We start from the raw sequence: 13786 nt of genomic DNA, 5'->3' as shown, positions 1-13786 counted from the left end.
TAGGCAAGTTTATTTATAAATTCACACTGTTTAATGATTATTCAATACAAGGTAGGAAAACAAAGAATACATATAAAAGAAATAAATTATTTATTTGCTAGTGAAGCCATTAATCTAATGCTGACGGATCGTAAAGCTAATGGAAGTTTGCCAATGTGAAATTTGGCAACATTGCAAAATGAATTATTTTGAATTAATCTTAAAAAAATCATTTTTTTAAGAGTTTACAATTTTCTAGCGCTCATTAAGTGAAGTTGCTATATATTCTACGTTAACAAATTTTTTTTGACAGTAAGTTTAAACATCGAAAGTGTATTTTTTTCGACAGGGTATAAGAAGGTCAAGTTTCCATGTTCCGCTACATGTTTTTAGGTATGTCGGACGTATGTTTCAGCTTTATCACTCGGTTTTAATCGACGATTTTTGTTTCACTGTTTCATCGTTTTTTTCTTTGCGACCAATGTGGAAATTGAAATGGCGGATGATGCCGATGATGCCTCTAAGCGCAGCTTTCGTCGCGTTAACGCGTTGCACACACACACACACACACACACACACATGCTATTGCTTATGGCTTATGGCACTAATGTTGCCACTTTCGGTGCTCTGCTCTGTGCTCGGTGTTTGACTGTGTCCAATGTGCAATCACTAGCAACTGAGCCGTTGGCATTGCAGATTTATGAGGCCCATTTATGGCCATGGCGGTCACATAAAGCGTCAACTTATTTCCCCAAAAAGCGTGAGCGAGATAGCCTGTGTGAGTGAAGCGAAAAAGAGAGAAAGAGAGCTGGGGAATAGATGAAACCATTGCCAATTGACAAACAAAAATTTCATAACAATGTGCGCACGAATTGAAGGACGACCAATGCCACTTGGAGTGGCAAAGTGTCGCTGGCACTGCCAATGCCAATGCCACTGCCACAACGGCTACAAAGTTCCTTTAACACCAGAAAGCCGTTGTAAAGAGAACAAAACTGTAAAACACTTCAACACCAATGAACTGTCTACCTCAACTTCAAAGGGCTTAAGTTTGGCAATGTGAAATTTGGCAACGTTGCACAATTAATTATCAGGAATTCATTTTAAATAATTATGTTTAAATTACAATGTTAACTGACAATCTGCAAAATTCTCTATTCTGTATGCAGAAGTTTGGCAACACTGCAAAACTAATATAGGTATATAAGCGTAGAATTTTGGCAATGTGAAATTTAGCAAGAATAGAAAACACATCTTAAGGCTATGGACCGAATAAGAATTTAAAAATGTACGATTAGGAACTATGAAATTCGACAACGTAGCAAAACTAAATGTCTTAAATTAGTCTTAACGAAACTGACAGTGATTTTTAAATTATAATTTCAGCCAACAATTTGCAAAGTTTCTTTCTTAAACCAATCATTAAAATAAATACGAGTTGTAGATTGTCGCTTTGTTTTGTTTTCAGCATTCATTTGCATATGCTTTGTCGCTGCTGTTGTCGCTGACTTGGTGTTAATAGTGAAGCTCGGCAACGTCGCAGCCGTAAACGCTTTGGTATATACGATACTATATTGTACTCTTTGCTCCATGAAACTTTATTCATTCGGTATTCTTTTCGGCACAATTTCCTTGCCTGTTTTGGCCAGAGAGCTCTTTGGCTTGGTTTCAGTTTTTGTTTGCTTTGCTGGCTGCTTGGTAATAAACTTGAATTTTATTGTTGTACAAGAATGTTGCAATATGCTTGGCCATAATTTCACGTCTTTCACATTGTTGCCAAAACATTCAGTAGCCCCAGCCGATTTTGTGGTTTTTTGCTTAACGCCTCTTTTGATTGCTGTTGCTACGTTTTTGCTCCTGCTGCTGCTGCTTCTGCTTTTGCTCTCGACCACATTTAACTTTGACATTATGAAAAGTGACCTCGAGCCAAATGCCAAAAAATATATCAAACTAAATGGATTTGCTCGGCCAACGGAAATCCTTCACTTTGTAGTCAAGCAATCGATTTACTTACGAAATGATTAGTATTTATAAAATAAAAGTAATTCAAAACATGATTTCAAACTTTGCAAGAAGTATTCTTTCCATATTTCTTTCTGCTAAACAAAAAGCTACACAATTTTTGGTTTGAAGTGGAAAGATTACTCTTCACGAGCACTCAGATTTTTATTCAACAAAAATTAAAAAAAAATGTTGTTAAATAATAATCATGTTACGATAAGATGAAAGCAAGCGAGTTAGAGAGAGGTCAGTGCAGGGCGCGTTGCTGTCTCAAGTTTAATGCAACTAATTTAAAATTTATGATGACAAAAATGTGTTGCACTTGAGCGGCTGCTGCTGCTGATGCTGCTGCAAAAAGTTGCAAGTGCAAAGGCAGCAGGCAACAACAAAAATAGAAGCACTCATAAAAATAGAGGGCGGAGGAGGGGGGCGACAAAAGGCAAACAGAAAACTGCAAACGGCAAAATGGCAAATGGTGAAATTGCAAATGGCAAATGCATAAAACACAAATAAAATATTCATTGCATACTTTTAGTCATTGAGTTGTTATACATCTATTTTTTTTTTATTTTTGGTACTCTGCTTGGCCTCGTTATGATATTTAAACACCCTGTGAGCCGTAATAATAATATTTACTTTCATATTTATGCATTGCAATATTGTAGGGTATCTAACTAGTCGTTGTTGTTTGACGCTTTGCACTGCATGTGGCACATTTTTTATTCATCTTGGGCTGCTTTTGCACAACATTTGCTGCCAATTAAATATTGAAACTGAGTGCAACATCAGGCAAAAGAAGGTGCATGCTTTTGCTTTTGTCCGTAAACGAATTTCAGATTTCAGCTTTTCAGTTTTCCGTTTTTTTCCGTATTCCCCGTGCTATTTTCTTTTGGCCCATTCAATTTTCCATTTTTTTGCTTCTTTCATTAAAAACGTCACGCGGCAATGCACAAAGCAAACGAAACGAATGCACTCATTCAGCTCTCTCTTTCTCTTCCTCTCTCTCTCTCTCTCTCTTGCTATGGCAAAAATCAACAATAGCTTGCAAACTTTGCATTGCATGGCAATAGGCGCCACACACACACACAGAAAGAACTCACTCACACACACACACACATCAACACCTGGCATAATGAATGCAACAATGCAGCTTCCTGGAAGTGAGCAAACTTTTGCAAGAGGTCAACGCAGGTTACTCGTCAACTTCTTGAGCAAGCAAAAAATAGAAAAAAAAAGAATGACGAATTTTCTGCAGCTGAGAAGCTGTCAAAATGCTGCACAATTTGTACAGCTCTGACACATTTTCTATATCACAGAAATTGAGCGAGAACTTGGGAAATACTTTGTCATCGCATATTGAATAGTTTTATTTACGCTACACTTTATTATTAATTACAACAGTGCAATAACTGCAATTGATTAATTTAAATCTAAAATATACTAAAGTACCGAACTTAACAAGTAACTCGGGCATACTCGACTATGAAATACCCGATAATTATTGTAATAAAAGTAAAGTAGTTTGGCATTATGCTTAAAATATATCAAATTAATGTACCGTGAGTATACTAAAATATGCTAATGGTTATATCTGGTATATTAATATAGTACTACATTCAAAATATACCATATAAATCAAAATGGTCAGCCGCATTCTGCCTGTTACATACATTTCCTGCAGGCACATACTTGGAATACCCTTCTAACATATGAGTACCGGGTATAAAAACAAAGACTAATTTGCTGCAAATTATGCAACATTTTGCAGAGCTTCGACACATTTTCTATAGCACAAAAATTGCGCCACAACTAGAAAAATACTTTGGCATCGCATATTAAATAGTTTTATTTATGTCCACAAATTAATATTAATTACTACATTACAATAACTGTAATTGATTAATTGAAATGTAAAATATATCAAAGCATCCCTAAAATACGAAACTGCACAGAATTTATGTAAAATATTTCCAACATATAATTATTAATTTCGTTTACAGCATTGGACGAGCTGCAAATGATTTATTCAATTCAATGTGAAATATATTAAGGCATCACTAGAAATGTTTTGTCGAAATTATAGCAACTGGCCACATATTACCATAAATTAGTCTCCAAACGCAATTATAAATTAATTTTACAACATTGCAATATAGCTACAAATAAATGATGAATGCTAAAGATATATATATATATAGAAGCACAACTTATGTTAAAGTTTTGAAAGCAACTAAGAAACTGACAACTAATTCCTGCAAATAATAATTCATCTATTTTGCAGAAAATTAAATATTAAATCGATTGAATCACAACTAGAACTTATCAGAGCATTCGAATTTTGTGCAGCAAGTGGAAAATTTTACATAAATTCATTAAATTCCTGCACAAAGAGAAAAAATCTAGCTTGAAAGGTAGATTTGAAATCTTGATTTAAGATTTGTTCGATCATAAAAGTAAACAATCTGAAAATATGATTTTTAAGTTGAAAAAATCTTGAATCAAGATTTTTATGCTAAATTTGCATTTTAAGTATAAAAATCCTATTTTAATACAAAAATCTTTTTTTCAAAAATGGTTTATTCTAGATTGAAAAGGAGATTGCAAATCTTGATTCAAGATTAGTTCGATAGAATCTAAATTTAAGATTGTTTGTATTCTTGAGACAAGATTATAATTTGGAATTTTAATCTAGCATTTTTTTAGAGTTTCGACCATGATTTAAGAACCAACCTACTTGGTTCAATTTTGACTTTATATAATCTTGATTCAAAATTTTATTTTTGATTTTAACACGTATTTTCTTTCTGTGTACAAACAATTATTAGTTTCAACGAAAGTAATATAGATTAATGCTTAGTAGAAATTATTCAAGCAGCAATTCTGAAATATTTGGGAAACGCCACATAATTTAATGTATGCTCAAAATGAAAGCAAAACAAAGAGCGAGAAGCAACTAACACAATGTTATTATTATTATTATTGTTATTTACATGCTGGCACACCACATTTAACAAATTATTTTATGATTATGATGCATCCGTCAAAGAGGATGCAAAGACTAGCACAACCCAGATTGGCTGTGGAAAGTCGGTGTCGATGTCTGTGTCTGTGTCGCTCAGCTCATGCATTATTCAGGCAGCGAAAAATCATTGAAGTGTAATTAATTTATGTCATGACACATGACCGTACAATGTGCAGCATGTGTTGTGTGTGGTGGTGGATAGATGAAAGTAATACACCGTCTATAGTATGTAGCTCACATTTTAATAATTCATATATAGTTTTTGCATTAATGCGCCGCCGCTAGATGGCGCTGCCAATAAGCCTAATGACAATGCCGAAAGGCCAATGAGGAGCCGCTCTTCTCTGCTTTGCTCTGCTCTGTTGATGTTTCTGGCCAAATGCCTAATGACTTAATTAGCCTAATCATTAAAGGACTAACACACACAAACGGAGAGTGAGAGAGAGAGAGAGGTGTGATTATTTGTGGACTCATGGCGAATGTCAACAGACATCTGCACTATTTCCGCTACAAATTAACCATAAGTTGCAAGCAAAGAGAGGGAGGGAGCGTGGTAGAGAGAGAGAGAGGGGGGAAGTAGCACTTCCGGTTGCCACATAGTCTACTTTTTGGTCTAATAATTGCGCCGTCGTAAAAATGTTTTAACCATGGGCCCCATAAATCATCATTAAGCACAAGATGTACATTAGTCTCACACACACACACACACACTCAGACACTTTGTTAGTGTGTCTGTGTGTGTGTAGTGTGTGTGTAATTAATGTGTCTGTGCGTCAGTTTGCCGCATGTTCTTTTTTTGTGCTCATCTGTATGCTCACTTATTAACTCATTTACGCTAATCAACAAGTCCCAAAGCGTCCGCATCAAAAGCGCCTCCCCAAAAACCCCGTTGGTTCTTTTATGAACTGATTCAACTGAACCGAACTGGTTCCACAATTAAATTAAGACTAGGAAAACAACAATACATCTGTTTTATTATGTTCATATTCACTCAGGCATTTTACAACGCGCAGCTCGTAAAATATTACGGCTTGAACCGGTTCGTCTTTGGTATCGAAAGAAAGTGGTTCATAAAAACCTTTTATTAACTTCTCATTAAAATGATTATGAATAAGCGCCTATAACTTCTATAGATGGGCTGCAATTTATGCATTCAATGAGCAGTAGCGGAAATTTCAATTTTACGCTCGAACCGGTTCAACTTTGATGTAAGAATCAATAGAAAGAGGATAATAACAACCATTTACTATCTTGACATTAAATTATTATGAAGATATTTTTATGAGAATGTATGGTACTTTAGTAAGTAGTAAACAAACAAAAGAAACCGGTTCAAGTCGAATGAACCGGCACTAGTTGTCGCGAAACTCATATAATATTTACACCCGGTCACAAACAATCTTTATTAAATTAACATTAATTTTATTGACATTATTGTATTTTTATGGATAGGCAGCAAATATAAAAAACCGGTTCAAGCTGGCTAAACCGATATAAATACAAATTTGAATATCGAACCGGTTCCACCATAGACTAAAACTCAACTGAAAGTAGTTCACAAACAATCTTTTATAAATTTCACATATATTTTATAATGAAGCAGTGTCTATATGAAACCGGTTCAAATCGACTGACACTGGGTATTCAATACCGGAGGTATTTCAATTTATTAAAAAGTTTAAAATTTAAAACAAACAAAAAAACTATTAGAAACCGGTTTAAGCTGACTGAACCGATATAAACAGACATTTTACTATCGAACCGGTGCGACCTTAGCTTAACGATCAATAGAAAACGGTTCAGCAACATCCTTTTATAAACTGGTTCAATCCTTGTGGCACTTTTTGCATTCAATACCGTAGGTATTAAAATTTATTAAAAAGTTTAAAATTAAAAATAAATGAAAATGAAAGAAACCGGTTTAAGCTGACTGAACCGATATAAACAGACATTTTACTATCGAACCGGTGCGACCTTAGCTTAACAATCAATAGAAAACGGTTCAGCAACATCCTTTTATAAACTGGTTCAATCCTTGTGGCACTTTTTGCATTCAATACCGAAGATATTAAAATATATTAAAACGTTTAAAATTAAAAATAAATGAAAATGAAAGAAACCGGTTCAAGCTGACTGAACCGATATAAACAGACATTTTACTATCGAACCAGTACGACCTCAACCTAACAATCAATAGAAAACGGTTCACCAACAACATTTTATAAACTGATTCAATCCGTGTGGCACTTTTTGCATTCAATACCGTAGGTATTAAAATTTATTAAAAAGTTTAAAATTAAAACTAAATAAATATGAAAGAAACCGGTTCAAGCTGACTGAACCGATATAAAGAGACATTTTACTATCGAACCGGTGCGACCTTAGCTTAACAATCAATAGAAAACGGTTCACCAACAACCTTTTATAAACTGATTCAATCCGTGTGGCACATTTTACATTCAATACCGTAGGTATTAAAGTGTATTAGAAAGTTTAAAATTAAAACTAAATAAATATGAAAGAAACCGGTTCAAGCTGACTGAACCGGTGCAGCTTATTTGCAGATAATGCTGCAGTACAGCTAAATAGTTAAACACATTCAATAAATAAATACGTGTGTTAACGACTTACCTTCTCTCTCAGCATATCACGTATACGCCCCGCTTGATTCTTGGAGCGATGCAACTCCAGCTGCAGCTCCAGACAACGCTCCTGCCAATTGATCTGCGTGGGAGAGAGAGAGAGAGAGACAGGAATACTTATGCTTGCCATCTGCTAGCAGCTCGCGACTCTCGAAACTCACCTCGGGCAACGCTTGGCCATAATTGTTGAGCTGATGCACGTCGAGATGCTCGGTGAGCGTGGAAAAGTGCGGCCATGGTGCATCGGGGGCATCGAGAGCGGCGCAGACCGCATTCGTTGCAGCGTTGGACTGCGTGCAGCTCTGCAGCTCCTTGGCGCTGGGCTTGGCCGGTATGGGCGGTGGGCGTGGCACGCGACGCGGCATCAAACGCGGACTGTTGGGGGCGGTGGAGGCGGCGACGAGACGCGCCTCATGCAACTGTGCGGCACGCGTCAACGGCATCTGGCCGCTGAACGATGTGGCACGCTTCGCGAGCAGCGGCGAGGCATGCAACGACTGGGTGCCGGAGCCAGAAGCCGAACCCGACGCTGAACCAGAACCGGAACCGGAACCCGGCAAATGTATGGGCAGCGATGGCGGTTGTTGCAACTGCTGATGATGTTGCAACTGATGATGATGTTGCAGCTGCTGCTGCTGCTGCTGCTGTTGATGGTAATAGTGTGAGGCATGCTGCGATGTGGCAGCGGGAAAGGTGTGCAGATAGCTGGCGCCATCTTGCGGCCGTAGAAAATAGTTGTGCGTATGCGTGTAGTACAACGTCTGTGTGGCAGCCACGCCCAGCGTGGGGGCGGGCGCGGGTGTGCCACGACCCGATGTCGATGCTGAGGCACTTGCCGACGGCGATGGCGACGATGACGCAGAACGACGTCGCTGCTCCGCTGCCTGTTGCAGCTGCTGATGCTGCTGTTGCTGCTGCTGATGTTGCTGCAACTGTTGTTGCTGTTGCTGCTGCTGCTGCTGCTGTTGTAAGTTGGTAAGCGTATCGAATATTTGCGATAAACGACCCAAAGGCACTTCGTCAGACATTTAGCCGAGCGACAGCAGCTGCAACAAAAAGGAAAGTAAAAAGAACCCAAAGGGTAAAAGAAGAATGTGAGTAAAGCATTAAATACAGCAAACAAAATCTTAAATTCTAAACTTATTTTCTTTAAATTTGTCCACTTGAACTCTTTCCCTTCATATGATTCTAATAAACTGGAGCAACTATCATCATTTAAATTGCTCAACTATTTTTTCAATTTTTGCCATCTATGTTATCTTTGAACATTTTTGGTATTTGCACAAAAACAAAAATCTAGTTTGAAAAGTAGATTGCAAATCATGATTTAAGATTTTTTCGATCTTAAACATAAAAAATCTTTAAATATGATTTTTAGGTTGAAAAAATTTCAAATCAAATTTTGTATGATATATTTTTAACATCAAAATTTTGCTTCAAAAATGTTTTATTCTACGGAGAAAGAAAAAAATCTAAATTGAAAAAATCTTGATTTAAGATGTTTTTTATCTTAAAAACAACAATCTTGAGAAAAAAATGTTAGGTTGAAATAATCTTAAATCAAGAATTGTTAACTAAAACATCCTCTTTTAAGAATGTTTTAACCTAGATTGTAAAGAAGATTGCATATCGTAATAAGGAATCGATCTCAAAAATTGAAGCAAAATTTTTAGTTTGAAAAAATTCTGTTATAAATGATTTATAAACACGTAGCAAAATAACAAAACACATAAGTCTATTTTAATTTAAAAGTCTAATCAAATAATCTAAATTTAAGATTTATTTAAGATTTTGGTTTCTTGGTTCAATTTTGAGATTTTTTCATTCTTTATTCAAAATGTTATTCTTGATTTTAGCACGTTTTTTCATTTTATGCAGTGTTTCTACTCTCGAGCTTGTGATTTCCACAAGTTTTAAATAACATTTTACTATCTCAAGCAGATTTAGTTTAGTGCTTCAACGAATTAATTATATTAAACAGAATACTGGCCCAAGTAAACCATGAATCTCGGCTAAAATCAAATTAAAAAAGTTTCAATTAAAGCATTTATAATTCAATTAACTATTTTGTTATTAATATAAAATGACACTAAAAATACTAATACTAAGCAGAGGGAAATGTATTCTTTTTGAATTTAAATTAATCATCTTGATAACCTGCGGCCCAAGCTTTTTTAATCTTCAAACATGTAGACTATGAACAGTCTAGCGGAAGCTCTTGAGACGCTCAAAAATGTGACTCGAAATTTGCGAACTTGATTTGGCTTGCGTGCTTATCAAAACGCTGCTTAATTGTTGATAAGCTGCTACGCTCAAATCTCGCTCTTAAATTGTGCGTGGTGTGGCTTTCATTACAGTCTGCACAATGTGGCGGATGAGTAACGTAACGATGCTTTGGATGAGCTTGAGTTTTGGCAAACAATCTCTCTGATAATGAGAATATGCTATTAAATTGTATTCTTCCAAGACAGATTATGTATTTGTTTATAATAAGTTCTTAATATTATTCTTATTAATTTAAGTTATAAATAATACTGTAAATCAAAAATAATGTAAAACTCCAGTATAAAAACTTCTTAGAATTAAATGTAATCTAATTTAAGACTGTACAGCATAAGCTAAAAATATAAATTTGTAATAATGTAGTGTATCAATATGCTAAACATAAGCTTTAATATATATTTTATATGGTATATTTCGTACTTTATGGTATATATTTGAATGTAGTACTGTAGAATGTTGTATGTCAACACACGAAATGTGAGCTTTGTTAGTAGATTTGCGGTATTGTTTTGGTATATTTGAAAAACATAGTTCAATTGAAAAAGGGTAGCTGGTATCTCACAGTCGAGCACACCCGACTGTAACTTTCTTTGTTGTTATTACTCTTAGTTGTATATTTAATACTTTGGGGTATATTTCAAATGTAGTACAATATTGATATACCAAAAATATGGTATAAATATTTAAAGGTATATTTTTGGTGTATTTTAAGAATATTGTTTAATTGAAAATTAGTAGCAAGTATCTCACAGTCGAGCACATTCGACTGTAGCTTTCTTTCTTGTTTAAAAATCAAGAAATTCCACTTAAGCATTCTAATGGCAACTCTGCTGAGAACCTATATAACCTCTATAAGGCTAAATGATACTATATCGAATATAAACGTATCGTTTACAAGATATTTAAATGATGCCCATACACACATACATATATGTCGTATATATGTCTAATTTATAGCCATCAGTAGTCGCCTCAACAGCAAACGTGCCGCAGCAAAAACAAGCAGACAAAATCAATGCGAATGTCCGAATCTACGAGCTGCTAGTTCTCAGTTGAGTTGGCCAGTATGGATATCAATGTGTGTGTGTGTGTGTTGAGTTTTTTGGTTGGCAAAAACGTGGAACAACAGGTGCGCGAATCTGGGGCGTCAATTGGCATTACGTGTGCGCAATGTTAAATGAAAACAGTTCAAACAGTTAGAAGCGCCCAACTAACTACATATGAGTTTTGCCTTTGCTTTTCGTTTCTCCCTTTTCCCTTTTGCCTTTGGCTTTTGCTTTTGTCAACTGGCCAGAGACCTGGGCGATGGCAGCAATTATGGCCAAAGTGCTGGGTCAACTTTGTTGGCAGTAAATTGAATGTGCCATGAGATTGACAAGAACAAAAACAACTAAAATAAAAACTTGACATTCCAGCATGTGTTGGAGTAAAATGGAGTTTAGTTTTCGGCAAAAGGAATGCTGCTGCTGTTGCTGTTGCTGTTGCTGCTCCACTTCAATCATCAAAGCGTACAAAGTCTTTCATCTTTTGTGCGGTTTGCCAACGACCAGAAATTTGTCTGAACCTCAAAAAAAGCAGACTTTTACCCTCCTCCGCAGTAAGTTCAAGTCGTCGCTATATGTACATGCAGGTTACAACAACTAAACTAACAGCTACACCAACCAACAGCAATAGCAACAAGAACACATTCAATGCATTTGCCGACTTTCTTTGCTTTCGGAATTTTTGTGGGTAAAAGCCTGCAGCTTCCAGCAGTTTTCCAGCATCCTTTCGAGTGCAAGAAAGGATACCCAGTCTTTTTTGCCCCCGCGCTGTGGTGTGGTCGAAGACGAACCGACGACCAAAGCACATAGCACAACTCTCGGGGCATTCATGAGAATTATATTCAAATTTTGTGCTGATTACGAAGACGATGACGATGACGACAAGGACAACGGCAACTACAACGACAACGACAAACTGGCAGCTGCCCATGAAATTGGAATTGGAATTGAAGTTGAAGTTGAGAGAGAGAGAGAGAGAGAGAGAGAGAGAGAATGAGAGTTTTAGTTCAACTCATCGAGTGCCACTCAAATGACTGTGCGTATGTTCTTTATGCATGTGTTTGTGTCTGTGTGTCACTACACTTCATTTTACAAATTTTGATTAAATTTAAGTTGATTGAAATTCAAATTCCGTTTTTGATTTGACAAAATGTGCACTTCAGGGCACCGTTTTCATTTTGCTTCTTGTTTGAGAGTATGCAAGAGGGAGAGAGAGAGACAGAGAGAGAAAGTTCTAAGTGCACTTTGCAGCAAATTGTTGCTAATTGAAGTTTGGCAACAGTGCACTGCAGCGCACAAAGGTTCTTGAAAGCAGCTGGGGCAGCAATCTTCTAGTTGTTTAACTAACAAATTGTCCCCATACTCGTTTTACCCTTTTACAGCTTCGTAAACAGTATTAGTAAATTAAGTTTAAGAATTTTGGCAAATTGACTGCAAATGTAAGCAAAGTACTTGTAACTCGGATTAAAGAGATTTCAAGTGATGGGTTAGTCAAGTGCTATCTGCATTCACGCATTTGGAAAATAATTTAGTTTAGGTGCGAAATTCGATTCAACTTGCACTTTAAAATCCTTGAAAACAATTTTAATATACGGAAATTGGAAAGGCAACATTGATGTGCTCGAAGTTTGACCGCAAAGAAGCTAAGGATCAGTCAAGTTGAGAATTACATCAAATTTCAAATGCCGCATCAAAGCTCAACAATGTACTTTTAACTTAGCGACAGTGCAGTGCAGTTTAACATCAATGCAGCTAAAATGAAAATCGGCAACCGCGCAGTGAAGCTTGACAACAGTGTAGACATTGTAAAACCACTGTGAAATTTGGCAACAGCGCATGCCATCATTTGACAGATCTATTGGCTTATTGGTATTTGCCAGCAAAGTTGAATGAACTCATTAGCTGCGACAGCACTTTGAAGCTTTCAAATCATAAGCCGCTTAGCAATATGTAACTAACAGATACAGCTACTTATTTTTGTAGTAACTACAAGGAGTATCTGTGTTTGTGGCTCGGCTTAATATGGAGTTACACATACTCACTGGCAAATGGAGTTACTCATGAACATCGCATATATATATAGAGAGTCAGCTGGATAAGTGCAGTTCCTATTTCAGACAGCATTGTCTTGTGTTTGTTCATAGCTTGAAGCAGGGTTTTTGGTTTGGTCTGCTTAGCTTTACGTTCTTGCAACACAACTCGCTAATGCACACACATGAGCAGCACAGCAGAGCAGAGCAGAGCACATCAGAGAACACAGAGCTGAGTAGTCGGTGGAGTAGTAAGTAAACTAAATAAGTAACATATAAGAATGGCGGCGGCAACGACGCATGAAAACTCACTCAAATAGTTAGCAGACTTATTTAGTTGCAATGAAGTGTGGCATGTTGCACAGCTACGCTTACAACTTACACACACACACACACACACACACATATACTCAGATCCAGACCCAGGAGCAACAACTACAATTACAACTACAACTAGAAGAGCAAAAGCAAATTTGAGACCCCTCTAGACGACAGTTAAGCTGCTCTGAGCTCAACCCAGTGCTTCAACAAATATTAGACAATGTATTTATGTATTATCAACTCTAAGTGCGTGTGTGTATGTGTGTGTTCAGCAGGGATTGAGTTCCCAATAGTCTCCGACTCGGGACTCGGGAATGTAAATTCCACAACTGGAAACATCGATTTGCACAAAAACTTTTGTCCAAATAAAGATAAGCCAATAGCCAAAAGAAGCTGATTGTGTCACAGTGCTCTGCTCTCGAATGAAAAGGCAAAGCTGCATTAAGTAAACAAAAACAATTGTAT

General features: G+C 36.5%; 1 protein-coding gene across 7 annotated transcripts in view; it reads right to left on the bottom strand.

Moving 5' to 3' along the window:
• LOC132796958 (uncharacterized protein CG43867) overlaps window positions 1–13786 on the bottom strand; it is a 176308-nt gene that overhangs the window by 138560 nt on the left and 23962 nt on the right. For all 7 annotated transcript variants that reach the window (XM_060808331.1, XM_060808333.1, XM_060808332.1 and 4 more), the window contains exons 2-3: window positions 7806–8690; window positions 7634–7726 (exon numbers count right to left, since the gene is read on the bottom strand). In XM_060808331.1, the coding sequence (XP_060664314.1) occupies window positions 7634–7726; window positions 7806–8672 (960 nt within the window). In that variant the 5' untranslated portion in view covers window positions 8673–8690. The remainder of the gene's footprint in view (window positions 1–7633; window positions 7727–7805; window positions 8691–13786) is intronic.

This window comes from Drosophila nasuta, chromosome X (genome assembly GCF_023558535.2).
Source record: "Drosophila nasuta strain 15112-1781.00 chromosome X, ASM2355853v1, whole genome shotgun sequence".
NCBI classification, from domain to species: domain Eukaryota; kingdom Metazoa; phylum Arthropoda; class Insecta; order Diptera; family Drosophilidae; genus Drosophila; species Drosophila nasuta.
Note: the sequence above shows the minus strand (reverse complement) of the source record. Positions and strands in the feature narration are given on the sequence as shown.